Genomic DNA, 18,796 nt, shown 5'->3' with positions numbered 1-18,796 from the left:
GATCTGTGCTGTGTGGGCCCTCTAATTTTGAGATGTGAGACGCGCTCCTGATGGGGCTGGCACCCACTGTGGGAGGAGAACCAAAGGATGGATGAATGGTAGATGTTTGAGCAGTGATTTATTTTTTATTTTTTTTTACATATACTCAACTTTGTATTTTTATAAATTGTATTCCCGGCTTTTTTTTTGTTTATTTTTTTAATCCTAGTTCTGCTGATCCCCTTCAGACTCTTTCAGCCTCTTCCTGTCCTACATGCTCTGGCTTCAGAATAAATTGCACTGATATAGGTCGGTCTGCTCAATGTGCTTTAGCATGACCGCTTGTAATGTATATCGGGGGTGTGGGTGACAACGCAAGAACTCAACTGGGAGACGTTGTCACCTCCTAACAAAGACCTTCATGGTAGGTTCATTATTATATTATTAATTATATTGGTCGTTAATGTTAGGATTGGTATTCAAAGTCTGCCTATAATGCTGGTAAATTACATGGTAGTGCTATGCTGCTATATAGTGATTGTAGGTGCTCTTAAGGTTTTTTTTTAATGTGTAAATTCTACTTGTGAAGTAGATGAACGAGAATCTCAATTTGTGAGCAGAGGCGATAGCTTGGAGGGTAAGAGCTCTGACTGGTCTGCTGGAGACCTGAGTTCAAATCCCTCTGAGGGAAAGCCTCAGAAAGTACTGTGCAGTGCCTGAAACCCCCTCTGGGGGCAGTGGTAATATTTCAGACCCACTGTCCTACCAGTAGTGGTTTAGGTGCTGCCCAGTATCTGGGGTATCAATATAGTGATGTCCAAAAACGAAATCCAAAGTTTTATGAATGGGCTACCTCAAGTAGGGCAGCCCATTCTTATATATGTTTATATATGTTGCTTTGATGTCATGGACCAAAGACAGGGTGTCCACAACCTAATGTGATGCCCACACATGTTACAGGCCTGTGGGGGCCTGGGACTGGAGCAGACTGGTGGGTTGTCCATGACCTCCAGACTTTCACACAGAGGATTGAGCTCAGGGTGTACAGCACTTCCCAGTTTCGAACCCAGGTCTACAGCACCACTGAGTCAGCACTCTTATCCTCTGAGCTACTTGCCTCTGCTCAATCACTTAAGTGTTCGTTCTCCTAGTTCAGGACTATAACAAGGTCTCGAATTTAAAAGACAAAACCAAGAATCGAACCTGCAACTCAAAAACAGCTTGATGGCCATGGGCCTGCTGCTAAACCTCTAAGCCAACCAGCCTTCTCATCAGCTGGGTAGTCACTTAAGACTTAGTAAGATCAATATGATTATCGACATTCTAATAAATGGATGTGGATTCAAACCACAAACCCGAAGGTTATGCTGGACCATTGGTTTGCTGCTAAACCTCTATACCAGAACAAAGCTCTGGCTTGGAGTTCAGCAGCCAGCCCTTTATACAACAACACTTAGTAAATAAAATAATCATTAGTTACTAATCTCCTGACAACTATATTTGTAAAGAGCTGTTTACCGAGGTAGGTGAAAAGTGGGGCTTAGAATATTGTTTCCTGTTATCATTTCGGGACTGCAGATCAGCTTTGGCTCAGTGATTTAGCAGCCAACCCTTTAAATATCAAGACTTAGTAAATAAATGATCCCCAATTTGATTAATTAACCAATCAACCAATTAATCTTTATGACATAATTGGCCAACTAATGAAGATTAGCATCCAATATGCCTGCTGGAGGGTGACAATATTTTTAATGAACCTTCTTACCCCAGGTGGGTAAAAATGGGGACTTAATATATTCTTCTTCTCTATGTATGGGCCTGTGGTAATAACTTTTGGTAGATGGGGTGTGGAACGCCAGGGTTGGACTCACAGGTTGTGTAGAGTTGATTAAAATGATCCAAGACTTTATGTTGTTGTTGCGGAACTGGGTCTCATTCATTTTTAGAGCCAGCTTAGGAGGCTATACACCAGGATTGGTGTAGAGTTGATGAAGATGATCCAAGACTTGAGGATGATGAGAGGAAGAACCGGATATTACCATTTTTAGAGCCATCTTAGGGGCTATTCACCAGGATTAGTAAGAGCTGTGTAAACTGGCTGATAATGAACCAACACTTACTCCTTTCTACAGATGATTTAGGGCAGCGGTCATCAACCCTGTCCTCAGGACCCACTAACAGGTCAGGTATGCAAGATAACTGAAATACATGACAGGTGATATCATTTGCTGCTCAGTGATTGCAGTGTTCTAGCCTGCATCTCCCCAAGGTAATACATAAAACCTGGCCTGTTAGTGGGCCCTGAGGACAGGGTTGATGACCACTGGTTTAAGGGATTAGTAGCCAGCAATGGTCAGAGATGTAGTGTTGGGAGTTCTAATCCCAGTGCCAACTCCTTATATAATGCAGGTTCTTACTGTTTTCACATTAGAGTTAGATTTTGGGCTTTATCACACTTTTGGGAAAAAAGTAAGGGATGAGCCAAACACCCCTCAGTTCGGTTCACACCAGAACCTTCGAACGGACCAAAAATTCGTACGAACTTAAGAACCCTATTAAAGTCTATGGGACTCATTCAAAATCAAAAACATTCAAAATCAAAAGTGCTAATTTTAAAGGCTAATATGCAAAATATGCAACAGACAACACCAGCAATAAGGGGTATCTTCAGGTATATACTGTGCTGGAGGCACACAACACCCACTTTAACTCCTGCAGATGGCTGTATTAGAGAACACCAGCAAAAAAGGGTAGATACAGGTGTATACTGTGCTGGAGGCACACAACACCCACTTTAACTCCTGCAGATGCCTGTATTAGAGAACACCATCAAAAAAGGGTAGATACAGGTGTATACTGCGCTGGAGGCACACAACACCCACTTTAACTCCTGCAGATGCCTGTATTAGAGAACACCAGCAAAAAAGGGTAGATACAGGTGTATACTGTGCTGTGCTGGAGGCACACAACACCCACTAACTCCTGCAGATGCCTGTATTAGAGAACACCAGCAAAAAAGGGTAGATACAGGTGTATACTGTGCTGTGCTGGAGGCACACAACACCCACTAACTCCTGCAGATGCCTGTATTAGAGAACACCAGCAAAAAAAAAGGGTAGATACAGGTGTATACTGTGCTGGAGGCACACAACACCCACTTTAACTCCTGCAGATGCCTGAGAAAAGAACACTGTCCCTGCCTATCTTGCTCTTTCCCTGCACGCCGGAACACACTACACAAGGCCGTCGTGCTGGCGGCCTTATATAGTGTGGGGCTTGTACTAAACCCCCTGCCTGTGGCCAATTATGGCTCTCTTCGCTGCCGGCGCTGTGATTGGCCAAGCATGCGGGGTCACAGTGCATGCTTGGCCAATCATGAGCCAGCAACGCACTGCAATGGTGTAGTGCATTGTGGACCGTTCGCGCCACACGAATTTGGTGCGAACTGTCAAGAACTTTGGAATTCGCTGAGCAGACGAACGGCCGATGTTCAAGTCGAACACCGAGCTCATCCCTGGTCATTAGTAACACTGCGGTTCGTGTGTATGGAACAACCCACCACGTCGTTTCAAACCCCATTCAATAATTGCCTTCTTTTCCAAAACCTACATATTTCAGGCTCAGTGTAAAACTTCTTATATTACCTGTTATCGCCATGGGCAGTCCACTCCAGTGCCTTGCCCCCCCCCCCCCCCGGTCTATTAATAGGCACCTTGTTGGGTTCTTTGGTCCATGGTCACTGCACCAACAGTTAGGGCTCATTCATATCTGTTTATTGCGTTAAAATAAAATCATCCTTGCTGCATCTTTTGATGCGTTTTCACAACGCACAAATGTGAGCCGGGGCTTACTGGGGCAGAACAGCCTGAAAGTAGGGCTTTACCCCATTAAAGATCCTATTTCCTAGAAGGCCATTGGGGAAGATTTAGGGCTCTTTCACACGGACGTGTCCTTGCACGGAGCCCGCTCTGCTCAGTGGGGGATCGCTCCGTCGATCCCTCGCTGAGCAGGCAGGTGACAGGTCTGTCTCTGCACACTGCGCAAGGACGGACCTGTCAGAGCGCTGCTCTCCCCTATGGGGGATTGGATGAGTTGGAGACCGTAGAGTCCATCGTCACCCGATCCGATTCTCAGACGGACGGGAAAGTAGGTTTTTCCTCCGTCACACTTTTTCAGATCAGAGCGGGTCGGATGTCAGCGGACATGTCACTGCTGACATCCGACGCTCCATAGAGGTCTACAGAGCATCCGTTCAGGTCCGCCTAAAAAACTGACAGGCGGACCTGAACGGATTGGTCATGTGAAAGAGACCTTACTAAAACCGGTGCACTCAGAAGCTGAATGGTCACTATGAACTGCTACACCACATTCTAACTTCAGCTTGTTCAATTAAGCTTTGACAATAAAATCTGGAAGCTGATTGGCTACCAGATTCTATCTTCTGTGCACCAGTTTTATTAAATCTTCCCCCGTTGCGTTTCCCCCGCAGTGCATAGTTCCAATAATAGGTTATAAATCATGGGAATTTTGTGATTTTTTTTTCTGAAGGCCGCATGGAAATAAAAACAACTGAAAACATTGGCACTTTACATATTTATAAAAAAAAAAAAATGGGCTTGCCTGTTTTTTTTTTTTTAAACAGGTTTTTGGTAACTATTGTAAAAAAATAAAAATAAATAAAAACACCAAGGGCTGCATTTATATAAAGAGTGCAAAGCGACTCCTCCATCTATACTGCATGTAAATTTGTTTTGTGTGAATGGGGCAAATTGAAGGTTCTCAGGTTATTCTCCGCAGTTCAGTTATGAAGGAGGAAAATACCACAATTTGGACACTAGATGGCGCTGACTATCAAAGGGTATGCTCCTCAATGCCATCTAGTGGCAATAATGTGGTATTTTCTGCGTTTAGGGCTCTCGAATTCTAGAGAATATAGACTGAGGACATTCGATTTATCCCCATTTCCAAGGAACGTACGAATGCACATGCCCTTTCGATAGAGGAACAGCTATGGAATTTTATTTTTATTTTTTTAAAATACATCCCAAGGTATCAGCGTAATCATTTATGGAATTATGATTATTAGGTTATTATTAATGATTATGTAGTTTTTTTTCTCAAATCTTCTAAAGTTAAAATTCTTAGACTGCTGGAGTGACGGCATCTCAGCACAGCGGGGTATAAGCAGCAGCTCAATGGGAACATCTGAAAGAAGAAAAAAAAAGTAGTTCTAGCACACGTAATCTCAATGAATAAACTCCTATGAGGTGCATTAACATGTTAATGTCGGTTTAAAAGTCATTTTCAAATCTGCAGCTTACAATAAAATAATCCCTGGTGATCCTTCCCAGTAGGTCCCTGTACAGGCACTTCCTGTTATAGGGTGACAACGTTCTGTCTGTGTCTCCCCAATTGCGGTCCTCTGTTCCCGATAGAGACTACAAGTGGCCATTTCTACACACATTGCACAGCCATGGTCCACCGTCCTCACTATCGGGACACCCGCTCCTGAGAAATGTCATGCAGCCATCACTGGAGTGCATGGCATCAGGAAATGGCTGTAAAGAGGCTGCCAGGAGATCAGCACAGAGATGCAAAAAGATAAAAATAAGGATTTTAATTAAACGAAGCCAATTGTTTATAATATGCAATGCTTTAGCAAACTAAAGTAAAACATGTAAAATAAAATAAATACAACTAAATAAAAAATAATAAATAGATAAAAAAATAAAAATAAATAAAACATGACCTGAGTGAAAGTCATTTAAAGTAAAGCAGAGACATTTTAGCGCCTAGCTTGGCAGCCCATTTATTAGGTGTGTAAGAAAGAGTAAAGCCCCATACACACTATCAGATTTTCTTCAGATTTACCAAAACCATGTAGTGAAGGGCCTGCCTGATTGCATATACATTGAAACTCCTAAGGTTTGACCTCATATTATATGGTTTTGGTAAATCTGAAGGAAAAAAAAAAATCAGCAGAAAATCTGATAGTGTGTATGGGGCTTTACAGTCTGTGCTTAATGTTTATAACAAAGAGCTACAGACTTTGTCTGTGGCCGTCGTGGGGGAGTTATACACTATATTAGCAAAAGTATTGGGACGGTGCCTTTACACACACACACACACACACACACACACACATGAACTTTAATGGCATCCCAGTCTTAGTCCGTAGGGTTGAATTTTGAGTTGGCAATTTTTTATTTAGAGACTCTTGCAAACAAGAAACACATCTCAACTTTTTTTAATTTTTTACAAAAATACAAAAAAAAAAAAAAATAATGTAAAAAAAAATAAAAAGTTTTTATTTTTATTTTTTTATGTGTGCATAACATACTGTATACACAACTAAACACAATAATAAAGGCTACTTCAACCTATAATATATGAACAAAAGTTGTTGTTTTTTTCCAACAAAGAGCAATATCACTGTATGTATGTATATATATATATATAGATAGATAGATAGATAGATAGATAGAGAGATATAGATATAGATAGAGAGATATAGAGAGAGAGAGAGGGGGGAGGGAGAGAGAGAGGGGGGAGGGAGAGGGAGAGGGAGAGAGGGAGACATATCTATATATACTCTAGATATCTCATATATACATTGTAAAGCGCTGCTTAAAGTGTTGGCGCTATATAAATCGATGATAATAATAATATCTATCTATCTATCTATCTATCTATCTATATATATATATATATATATATATACACTCACTAAATAGCACAGACATCTTCAAAAATTCTACACATTACTCAACTTGATTAACATTCAGACCAAGAAACAGATCATCATGTGTACGCAGCCTCTCTTCTATACTGTTGGGCAGCAATGGACACTGATGAGGATGCACTGTTGGGGCAGCAATGATGGACACTGATGAATTAGCAATGATGGACACTGATGAATTAGCAATTATGGACACTGATGAATTAGCAATTATGGACACTGATGAATTAGCAATTATGGACACTGATGAATTAGCAATTATGGACACTGATGAGGCAGCACTGTTGGGCACTGATAGGATGCACTGGTGAGGCAGCAATGGTGGACACTGATGAGGCAGCAATGGTGGACACTGATGAGGCAGCAATGGTGGACACTGATGGGATGCACTGGTGAGGCAGCAATGATGGACACTGGTGAGGCAGCAATGATGGACACTGGTGAGGCAGCAATGATGGACACTGGTGAGGCAGCAATGATGGACACTAGTGAGGCAGCAATGATGGACACTGGTGAGGCTGCACTGTTGGGCACTGACGAGACTGCCCTGATAATCAGTGTAAATGTCCCGTCACTCACACAGCAACAGCGTTAAGGAAAGTAAATGCCGATAACCTGCATTTCTTTACATGGGATCCGCTGTGATTGGACACAGCTTATCACATGGTAAAGAGCCAATGTCACTGGCTCTTCATCTTGATCGGTGATGCACTGTGTCCAAGGGGGGCGTGCATGAATGGCGTGACCAGGAGGACATCATATGACATCCACCTGGAAGGAGGAGCGTCTCGCCCATCTGTCAATCTGCGATAGGCCGGGCAGGAACTGGTTAAATGTGATAGGAGCACCCGCCGCATGAACTGTAATGTCAGTCTGTATCCAATCAGGCAGACCCTGCACTGCACAGTTACTGGTGGATCTAAAGGAGATCGTGCAATCAGATTGCAATGTGTGTGGTGAGCTTAGCAGACTGTGATAGAAAAAAAAAAGCAGGGAAAAAAAAAATGAAAGTTCAGACAGAACCGGTCTCTGAACAGCTCCGGTACGAAGGTCAAGTCGCCCAGATTTATGGAGATTTCACAATGGCGGAATTATCAATGTGAAAAGAGGAAGCGATCTGAACTTCTATAAAACAAGTCAATAAATGTTCCGCTGTGTGTTGGGGGGGGGGGGGGGCAATAAATCAGCTCTGCTCCTTGGCAGTGAACCCGCATGTGACACATGCCGACTTTAGGACTTTAATGATGGAAAGTATTTCTCCCGCAGGAGAAGATGAGGCGGGAGATCTACTAAAACCGGTACAGCTGTGGATGGCAGCCAATTAGCTTCTAACTTCAGCTTGTTCAATTAAGCCTTGACAATAAGCCCTCGTTGTTATTGAAGCGATTGGTCATGTGATTTGACAGGTCAAATTGCATGACAAGTCGCAGCCTATTGCCGGCAATGGCAGCGTTCCAATCAGTGTGACACCGACTTTGCGGCTCCGCACCGATCTCCAAACGTAGTCCCTGCACTACTTTTGACGATTTTGGGTGCAACTTCAATAGAGATCTGTGCATGAAGCCGCACAGATGTCTTTCAAGTCGCATGGACACGCATGTTTGAAATTGTGCGGCTTCAGATGAAGTCCCACCCTTTCAAAACTGTGTACAATGTGAACGAGGGCTTAAATCTGCAAGCTGATTGGTTACTATGAACAGCTGCAGCAGATTCTGCGTGCACCAGTTTTACTAAATCTCCCCCACTGTGTACTTACCTCTCCGACGAGTCTCAATTCCACTGTTAAGCCTGCAAGAGAGTCATCTGAGAATACTGAGCACTTATGTACCCCAAGTGCCCTCACCTGTGCCTCCTGCTGGCTCTAACGCTACTACTTAGTCCTAAAATGATGTAGTGCCCAGCAAGAGGAACCACAACTGCAAGAAACACGGCCATTCAATACTTTCCTTCTAAAAATGCTACTTACCTGGCTTCCCCGTACTTTGCAATACAAGCCCAGCATAACCTGAAACTACCATCTAGACCAGTGATGGTGAACCTTGGCACCCCAGATGTTTTGGAACTACATTTCCCATGATGCTCCTCTACACTGCAGAGTGCATCATGGGAAATGTAGTTCCAAAACATCTGGGGTGAAAAGGTTTGCCATCACTGATCTAGACCAGGGGACTCCAAACTGTGGCCCGAGGGCCAGATGTGGCCCTTTGCTAGCCTTTATCCGGCCCTTGGGGCACAATTCCTCCCACTGATATGAGGCACCATTCCTCCCACTGACACCAAAAATGGGGTACTATATCTTCCACTGATACCAATGATGGGAAAATATTCCTCCTACTAATAGGGGGAATACTCCTCCTCCTCTTGACCACCAACCCTGAGGCCATGCTTATTCTCACTGATGCTGGGCCCGTGACATTTTCCGCCCCTGCTGGACACAAATTCCGGCCCTCCTAAAGTCTGAAGGACAATAAAGTGGCCCTTTGTTTGAAAAGTTTGGAGACCCCTGATCTAGACTTATCTCGCAACCTAAACCTTCCACAATGTTCTTAAATCTCAGGTGACCCTAAGACAGGGGTCTTCAAACTGTGGCCCTCCAGTTGTTCAGGAACTTCCACTCCCATCATGTCTGTGAATGTCAGAGCTTTACAATGCCTCGTGGGATGTGTAATTCTCAGCTGGAGGGCCGTAGTTTGAAGATCCCTGGTGAGGAGTGCTCACCAAAAAACAATGCTCTCCCCGTGTGGCTGATATCTCAGCAGCTGTTGAGAGTAATAGTTTTCAGCGCTCCCTCTAGTGGCTTTCAAACAAATCACTATATTTTATACCGTATATACTCGAGTATAAGCCGAGATTTTCAGCCTCTTTTTTGAGGCTGAAAGTGCCCCCCTCGGCTTATACTCGAGTCATCGCTGTCTGCCCGCTCGATCAGCGTGTCGAGCAGACAGACAGTGGCCATTCTATCATTCAAAAGCCGCGCCTCCGGCTCCGCCTTCGCCTGTGATAGGCGGAACACTGAATTTCCCAGCAGCCTGTGTTCCGCCTATCACGGACATCGTATCATCCTCGTACTACGGACGAGGATGATACGATGTCCGTGATAGGCGGAACACAGGCTGCTGGGAAATTCAGTGTTCCGCCTATCACAGGCGAAGGCGGAGGCTTTTGAATTTTACAATGGCCGCCGAGGCGCCGACGAAGAGGGCACGGGACGGAGGCAAGGCAAGGCACGGCACGGGACGGGACGGGACGGAGGCAAGGCAAGGCACGACACGGGACGGAGGCAAGGCACGGCGGCACGGCGGCAAGGCACGGCACGGGACGGAGGCAAGGAGGCAAGGCACGGGACGGAGGCTCGGGACAAAGGCTCGGGACACAGGTAGGCTGGACACACACACACACACACACACACACACACACACACACACACACACACACACATGGATGGATGGAGACACACACACACAGGGATGGATGGATGGAGACACACACACACAGGGATGGATGGATGGATGGATGGAGACACACACACACACAGGGATGGATGGATGGATGGACACACACACACACAGGGATGGATGGACGGACACACAGGGATGGACGGACACACAGGGATGGACGGACACACAGGGATGGACGGACACACACACAGGGATGGACAGGCATGTCTCACCCTCGGCTTATACACGAGTCAATAAGTTTGCCAGTTTTTTTGGGGGTAAATTGGGGGCCTCGGCTTATATTCGGGTCGGCCTATACTCGAGTATATACGGTATACTAAAAAAAAAAAAAAAAAAAAAAAAAAAAAAAGGAAAAATTAGAAACAGTAAAAAGCAAATACTAAAACTTTATCATTAGCATTCCATGTGTAATAAAAGTAATTCCTCTTATGAAGGAGAAGTCTAATATCAGGTAAAGGGCAACTCAATTAACACAACGTCATAATCCTATTGAACACATATAGTAAAATAACTTACTTTAATGTATGAAAAACATGTGTGGATTGTTGCTCCCGTGTGTGGTCACTCATCCCCACCCAGCATGGCACAATGCACTTGGTGTGATCCAGGAGGAATCCTTCCACTCCCACAATGCACTGCAGGCCCCTGAGTACTCTGCAATGTCTGTAGGTGACACAAAGTGAAGACCGCAATTAGTAAAGCTGCTTTATGGCAATAACAGCCACAGGCACAGAGGAAAGTCTTGTGCAACACAGTCATTGTTTCATTTATAGCTCATTGTTTGGGGTGGAGATTCTGTTATACCGACTGTGTGTCCTGATCACCCCGGGTCATCGGTGGAAGGCGAGGAAACCAATGTTTATAAAAGGGGACAGGACAGGTGATAGATCCAACGTTCTTACTTTAAAATGTCACATTGTTTCAGACAGGTGGGTCTCAGTAGAACCTGTCACCTACAACACAAGGCTTGGACGTTCACAAATGAAACAAAGTAACAGTTTCTGCAATTCTCACATAGACGTTGCATTGTTCATGATGTCCCCATTAAATACTGTAATTCTTAGTCCAGAGCACCAAGGAGGAGTTGTAAACTACTCAGGATTTACATTCAAGGAACAGTCCACCTGGAAGTGATATTTTAGTTGTAGGTGGAGAATGGGGATTCGGCCCCTGGCTTCTTATAAGTCTTGGGTGCTACAATAATGAGATCTCCCTGCCGTAGTTCCTGTCCACCGGGGAGGTTTGGGTGTCTCTGCCCACCTTTGTGTCCCGACTTTTCTTGTTACATTCTCCATAATATAAAGTAAATATAAGTAGGGATGGTGGGAATTCCTCACAATGGGCACAGCAGGTGTACAGATCCGGGAACTCAGCACAGGGATTGTGGGAACCCCTCATAATGGGCACAACATGTGTACAGACCTGGGAACTCAGCACAGGGGTGGTGGGAACCCCTCATAATGGGCACAGCAGGTGTACAGATCCGGGAACTCAGCACAGGGATTGTGAGAACCCCTCATAATGGGCACAACATGTGTACAGACCTGGGAACCTCTCATAATGGGCACAGCAGGTGTACAGACCTGAGAACTCAGCACCGGGATGGTGGGAACCCCTCATAATGGGCACAACATGTGTACAGACCTGGGATGGTTGGAACCCTTCATAATGGGCACAGTAGGTGTTCAAATCCAGGAACTCAGCACAGGGATGGTGGGAACCCCTCATAATGGGCACAGTTTGTGTACAGACCCAGAAACTCAGCGCGGGGATGGTGGTAACACCTCATAATGGGCGCAGCAGGTGTACTCAATAGAAAATATAAGAAATACCAAGCTCTCAAAGACAGCTGAGGGCACCGCAAATGACAGTTGCAAATAATGTATGTGAGAAAATAATGGTGCAGCGCTAATATCATTTAAAAATAAATCAAATGATAATATAGGTATTTTAAAAACTAAATAAAAACTCATGAGTGATGATATGTATATTAACCACTACAGATCCGCGCTATTGCCAAATGACGGCATTAGCGCGGACCTACATTTCCGGGACTACGTCTATTGACGTCGTCCCGGATACGAGCGGCCTGCGCGCCCCCTGAGGGGCGCGCGGCGCGCTCTGTGATCGGCGAGTCCGTGAGACTCGCCTGATCACCGATCCGTGCAAGGGGTCGATCCCGACCCCTTATCACGTGATCAGCTGTCAGCCAATGACAGCTGATCATGTGATAAAACGGAGCCGGTAATCGGCTATTATTCCTCCTCGCGCTGACAGCGCGAGGAGAGAAAAAAAAAGCCGATCACCGGCGGCCGTGATCGGGACATCAGTCCCGATCACGGCCAGCAATACAGCTGACCACCTGCCCCCTGCCAGTGCCCACCTGCCCACCGCCGTGCCATCCTGAATAAAAGTAAGTGCCCCCCATCAGTGCCCCCCATCAGTGCCCATAGTGCCCACAGTGCCACCCACAATGCCACCCACAGTGCCATCCAGCAGTGCCACCCACAGTGCCACCCACAGTGCCCACAATCTGCCTCAAAGGTGCTGCGACCCAGTGCCGCCCATCAGTGCCCAGCAGTGCCGCCCATCAGTGCCCAGCAGTGCCGCCCATCAGTGCCCATCAGTGCCACCTATCAGAACCACCTATCAGTGCCACCTATCAGTGCCCATCAGTCCCATCTATCAGTGGTACCTATCAGTGCCCATCCGTGCCACCCATCCGTGCCACTTATCCGTGCCACCCATCCATGCCATCTTATCTGTGCCCATCTTTGCCCATCAGTGCCGCCTTATCTGTGCCCATCGGTGCCGCCTTATCTGTGCCTATTAGTGCCGCCTTAACTATGCCTATCAGTGCCCACCAGTGCAGCCTATCAGTGCCCACCAATGCAGCCCATCAGTGCCCACCAATGCAGCCCATCAGTGCCCACCAATGCAGCCCATCAGTGCCCACCAATGCAGCCCATCAGTGCCCACCAATGCAGCCCATCAGTGTCCACCAATGCAGCCATCAGTGCCGCCTAATCAGCTCACTTCAATGAAGGAGAAAAATGACCCGTTTGCAAAATTTTATAACAAACTATTAAAACATGATTTTTTTATTTTTTTTTTTGCATCTCTTTTTGTTTGTTTAGCAAAAAATAAAACTCCGAGCTGTAACTAAATACCACCAAAAGAAAGCTCTATTTGTGGGAAAAAAATGATAAAAATTTCATTTGGGTACAGTGTTGTATGACCGCGCAATTGTCATTCAAAGTGCATCAGCGCTGAAAGCTGAAAATTGGTCTGGGACTGAGGGGGGTTTAAGTGCCCAGTAAGCAAGTGGTTAAATCACAATAATAATGATAAACAAGTACAACATTTCCAAAATTTCAAGGTGAAGTTGTAAAATTATAATAATACAATAATTGGAAAGTGCAAGCAGTAAAGCAACTATGGATGAACTAGAAAAAGTCCAAGAACCGATAGTATTGTGAAATGGTATAAACAAAAAAGTCCACTTAGTGACAACAAGTGTTGATAGATGAATATCTTAAAGTGTATACATAAATCTCGTTGGTCAAAACGTTGATTATTTGGACCGTCGCTAAAAGTGCATAAAAAGTGAAAACAGATCACCACCACCGATAATACCGAGGCTTACCGGAGTGTATGGATTCAATAAGACCTACGCCCCCCATGAATCATTCAGGCTTGTCGGTGATTACACACCAATGATCGAAGCCCCTCCGCAGATATGGACGATCAATGGAAAAATTAGATAAGTATCAATCCCACTCTCTTCAAAGTAGCCACAGTCAACAAGAAAAAGGAGGCTCCAAGGGTATACAGTACCGTATATAGTGGTGTGGACTCATGTATACAAGGCTAAAAAGGAATAAAAAGTGCACATAGCGTGAATTCACACAACAAAATAATTTATTTGTAAAAAATGAATTCACCAATAAGGTGAAGCAATGGGAACAGTAAGCTCGACTCGACGCAAGTGGACGAGCCTACTGTTCCCATTGCGTTCCCCTGCTTGTATCTATATATCATCACTCATGGGTTTTTATTTCCTTTAAAATACCTATATTATCATTTGACAGCAGGTATACTGACCTGGCACTTGGCACAGGGATGGTGGGAACCCCTCATAATGGGCACAGCAGGAGTACAAACCTGGGAACGCAGTCGATAATACATAATCTGCAGCTTTCATTATAATAATCCATGATGATCCTTCCATGACGGTCCTTGTTTAGGCACTTGCTGTTATAGAGAGACAACCTTGATAACTTTCTAATCCCAGTAGATAGAAGCAGTGACAATGACACTCATAGAATCCAGAGAATAGGAATGGCTCCATGTATCAATGGTTCCCAAAAACAGAAGGCAGCTTATACATGACTCAATAGCACCACCAATTCCCCTGACCTCAAACATTGTTTGCAATTACTGGACCATTTCCATTCTGGGGGATTACAAGCGTCTCAACAATTGGAAGCACATCTTTTCATGCAAGGAGAATTCCCCATTTTACAGAAGAGTGAAGGATCCCAAGTATCAGCCATAAATCACTGCTGGATGAAGATTGGGGCAATTTCACGGCAAGAATTATACTAGATATGCTCAAGGGGGAGGGCGGTATCTACTTGTCGGTCGCTAAACGACAAGTCAAATTCAGGTTCTAAAATTATAGCAGCCAGATTCTTTTACAGTGCTTCAGGGTAGAGTTGTGGCCTCCTGTCACATGATTCTTGTCTGAGAAGTTTAAGGCTGGGTTCACACTTGAGCACGTAGAGGCTCACAGCAGGGGTCCAGTGTCTCCCTTCTCCGGTTCGGGTCCGATTTCAGACCAAATTTTTGGCTAAAAACGGGCCAAAAGACGCACGGGGCTCCTGTGTAATTCCCACCGGAGATGTATGAACTGGCTCCATAGAGAGCCAGTGCTCCTATCGAGAAATGTCCCCCATTGAATAGTGTCTGCCCTATACTGTGCTTGCGCAGTACGGAGGACAAAGGAGTCGCCAAAAGTCTCAGAAGATGAACAGCTGATCGTCAGCTCTACACGGCGCCTGCACACTACATTCTGCCCTGAGTTCAGGTTCAAGCCCCACCATCCAAGTGGACATAGAGTTAGAATATAAATATGCCGAGCGCAGAGAGGCGTGCCCGAGGGGTGGAGAGGGAAACAAGCCCCTGAGGAGCCCTCCTACAAAGTGCTTACATCGTCAGTGTCCAACAAAATGTACTATTAAGTGCGCAGGCGCCATGTAGAGCTGATAATCAGCTGTTCATCTGCGGAGACTTTTGGCGTCTCCTTTGTCCTCCGTAATGCGCAAGCGATGCACCTGTGCAGTATAGGGCGGACACTATCCGATGGGGGGACCTTTCTCGTCAGAACACCAGCCACAATCTCCTGCTATGGGAATTGGAAACCCACATCCAATTCGCGATAGTGTGAACTCAGCCTTAAGGTGATGCATTTCTGTAGGTCTGGATAGCACCAAGTATGAGGGTTTGTTTAGCCAATACCAAGGTACAATGTTAAATACATGGATGAGTGCCAAGAGGGCAATTAGACCCGCTGTTGGCTGTCTTCCCTGTGCCAGGTTCCACCGATCCTCCTTCCCTGTGACAGCAGGCGGGGGATCCTCTCTCCACACCTGCTGTCACAAAATGCAGCCATGTGGGGCGCCGCCTGCACGGCCAAACCATTCATTCACAGTTTACAGTGAATGAATAGACTACAAGTACAGTCAGCCATTGCAGCTGACTGGCTTCTAGTTCTCAATGAACCACGAGGTTGCTGGTGAGCATCTTCATAGTCTATTGATCTTCCTGCTCTCAACTGCCTGCCAGCCCGTACAGGCAGACAGCTATCCTGAGGTTGGGTGAAGGTGTTGGTGTGGGTATAAATGATGGGGTATTTTCCTGACACCCGTTAGAACTGAAGTGGCTCGGATAGTGCTACAAAATGTCTTCAACATCGCAGAACAGGTCCAGTTGACTGGATTTTCATGCATCGCTCTCCTGGCATCTAGTTTTGGGAGTGTCCATTTACTCCCAATTTTATCAATTAAGTTGCATAATATATACTACATGGCGGTGTGTTACTACGACACTCGTTTTGTATTTGGCGCTTATCCTCGGAGCTCCCGCTCTACTCTTTTAGATATGGCTGCACTGCTCATCTATAGCTACAGAATAGATTCTCTCTTAACTCCGTTTTACATTCCATCGTTTTTCTTATTTTATGCAAATCCCTTCAATTTTTTGTTTTAGTATTTCCTGAATACCTTTTTTATTTTTTATAAAGTAGATTGTCTATATAAAACATAATAACACGAGGGACAGAAATGACCTTTTGAAGAATGCGGAATCACTAATCAGCTGTAACTAGTATTTGTTTCTTGACTTTTACTGTAACCCTCTCACCCCCCCCCCCCCCCCTCATCCACTGGGCTGGAGGAATTGGCAGACACTCTAGTCAGGTTGGTTCACATTCCTTGCACTCGCACTCTTCCTGGTTCTTCAGATTAACTGTGTGTGAAAGTTAAGGTGATCAGGAAGTAAGCTCTGAGAAAAAAAGAAAAAAAAAAAAAAGAAGCGTACAGACGGGAGTCAGTACAGGGAACAGACACCATGTGGATCAGACCTGCGGAATGGTGATTACCAACGTGTCTGGGCTGGTGAGGTTGGCACAGATCTGAAGACCACATGGAGGAATTCTTTAGGACGCACCTGCGCTGCATGGTGTACATTTGGGATAAGATTTGGCCTCCCCCAGAGCCAAACAGGCACCAACCAGGAGACAATCAGAATGTGCCAGGCCATAAAAAATTGCAACCAAGCACCTTGCCCGGGATGGACATGGTGATCACCCTCTACGATTTTGACGCCAGAACCCCTGATGAGCTGACGGTAAAAATTGGGGAAGAGCTCTGTAAAGTGGGAGATGAAGGGGATTATATTATGGTCAGGAAGTTGACAGGGACTTTGGACATGGGACTTGTGCCAGCCAATTATGTCACGCCATTGGAGTACTCCAATAATGCCACCACGACTGACTCCCCATCAGTTTTTACCTTGCCTAGTCCAAGCTGGTCTCGTCGTCAAAACACCGCAAACCTCATCAATGAGCCGTAAGTACCAGCTTTGGGTGATGGGTGAATTTAAATTTTTATATATAATATATATATATATATATATATATATATATATATATATATATATATATATATATATATATATTTCTTATAATAAATAAGACCATGAAACCTAAAACTAACAAAAAGAAAGACAAAGATTAATAATATTCACAATTTGTTAAGCGTTCCTACTCCTGTAAAGTGAAGAATAGGCGCACCATATGTAATACCTTGGAGACTGGAGACTTTAATTTACTGAAAAACACTCAGAAAACATGTCCAGATGTTCCAGGGGTCTTAAAATGTTTTCTTGTACAGTACACCATCTGTAAGACCACTACCAGCTCTTTGTAGACAGTTGATTCCCAGTTAGGTTGACTTTAGTGCCCTATCTCATCCATAAGTGTTCAGCAGGTGGCCAAAGTCTCAAGTCTTGAAGAGAGGGTGGGTATTATAAGACCTCCAAAATGCATTGGCATGTTTCATAAAAGAACTAAAATTCTTTAGCACCCCGTCTACAGACCATTCAGGTACCCCTATACCTCGACTTACAAACTTTAGGTCATCAAGGTAAACCATAACATCCACAGTCTCTTCGCACTGACCCATAATTGTCACCAATTCTGACATGATCCAGTGTTGCCAAAAACACCACAAAAAAAAAGAGTCGTACCTGTACATGACATTGTACCTGTATATGACATTGTACCTGTACATGACATTGTACCTGTACATGACATTGCCGCCTAGATAACGACGTTAAAAGATAAAAAGGTAATTCAACTCCCCTTGGGCAACTATAGGCAACATTGTCTAATGGAGAAAAAGGGAATTCCAATAATGACATCAGATCGGTTTACTGGAACTGAATATTGGCAGACTCTCCTTTGTGGTTCTAATATCAATACTATTGGACATAAATCCACCATTCTTCATTTTTTCTTAACCACTTCCATAACCGGACCTATTCTGGCACTCCCCTCCTACATGTAAAAATCATATTTTTTTTTGCTAGAAAATGACATTCAAACAACATATATATTGGTATATGTTTTTTTTTAGCAGAGACTCTGGGTATAAAATGGCGGTCGCTGCAACTTTTTACGCCACACGGTATTTGCGCAGCAATTTTTCAAACACATCTTAAAAAAAGCAAAAAGAAAGTTTAATGAATTAAAAAAAAAAAAGTAACAGTAAAAGTTAGCCCAATTTTTGGGAGAATGTGAAAGATGATGTTACGCTGAGTAATTAGATACCAAACATGTCACACCTTAAAATTGCACACACTTGTGGAATGGCGCCAAACTTTGGTACTTAAAAATCTCCATAGGCGACACTAATTTTTATTTTTTTACAGGTTACCAGTTTAGAGCTACAGAGGAGGTCTTGGGCTACAGTTATTGCTTTCACTCTAATGCTCGCTACAACACCATTTACATATGTGGATGAGACTTGCGTATGCTTTCGCTTCTGAGCGCGAGCAT

At 44.5% G+C, this 18,796-nt stretch overlaps 1 protein-coding gene and 1 long non-coding RNA gene across 3 annotated transcripts in view; one reads left to right on the top strand and one right to left on the bottom strand.

Annotated features, from left to right (window-relative positions):
* Nucleotides 1–4,595: 4,595 nt before the first annotated feature.
* LOC143936059 (uncharacterized) lies at nt 4,596–15,363 on the bottom strand. 2 transcript variants are annotated; one of them, XR_013263609.1, is made up of 3 exons: nt 14,341–15,363; nt 10,693–10,839; nt 4,596–5,184 (listed from the first exon to the last, which is right to left on the bottom strand). It is a non-coding gene; the product is annotated as an uncharacterized LOC143936059 (long non-coding RNA). The 2 variants fall into 2 exon arrangements; XR_013263608.1 differs by having other exon boundaries at nt 14,281–15,362.
* A 1,362-nt stretch (nt 15,364–16,725) lies between these two features.
* The window catches only part of LOC143936057 (tyrosine-protein kinase Srms-like), a 48,849-nt gene continuing 46,778 nt past the window's right edge, over nt 16,726–18,796 (top strand). The window contains exon 1 of the mRNA XM_077460367.1: nt 16,726–17,306. Coding sequence (XP_077316493.1) covers nt 16,882–17,306 — 425 coding nt within the window. The 5' untranslated portion in view covers nt 16,726–16,881. The remainder of the gene's footprint in view (nt 17,307–18,796) is intronic.

Source organism: Lithobates pipiens, unplaced genomic scaffold (assembly GCF_037356315.1).
Source record: "Lithobates pipiens isolate NorthernLeopardFrog02 unplaced genomic scaffold, aLitPip1_a1.2 Scaffold_28, whole genome shotgun sequence".
NCBI lineage: Eukaryota > Metazoa > Chordata > Amphibia > Anura > Ranidae > Lithobates > Lithobates pipiens.
Note: the sequence above shows the minus strand (reverse complement) of the source record. Positions and strands in the feature narration are given on the sequence as shown.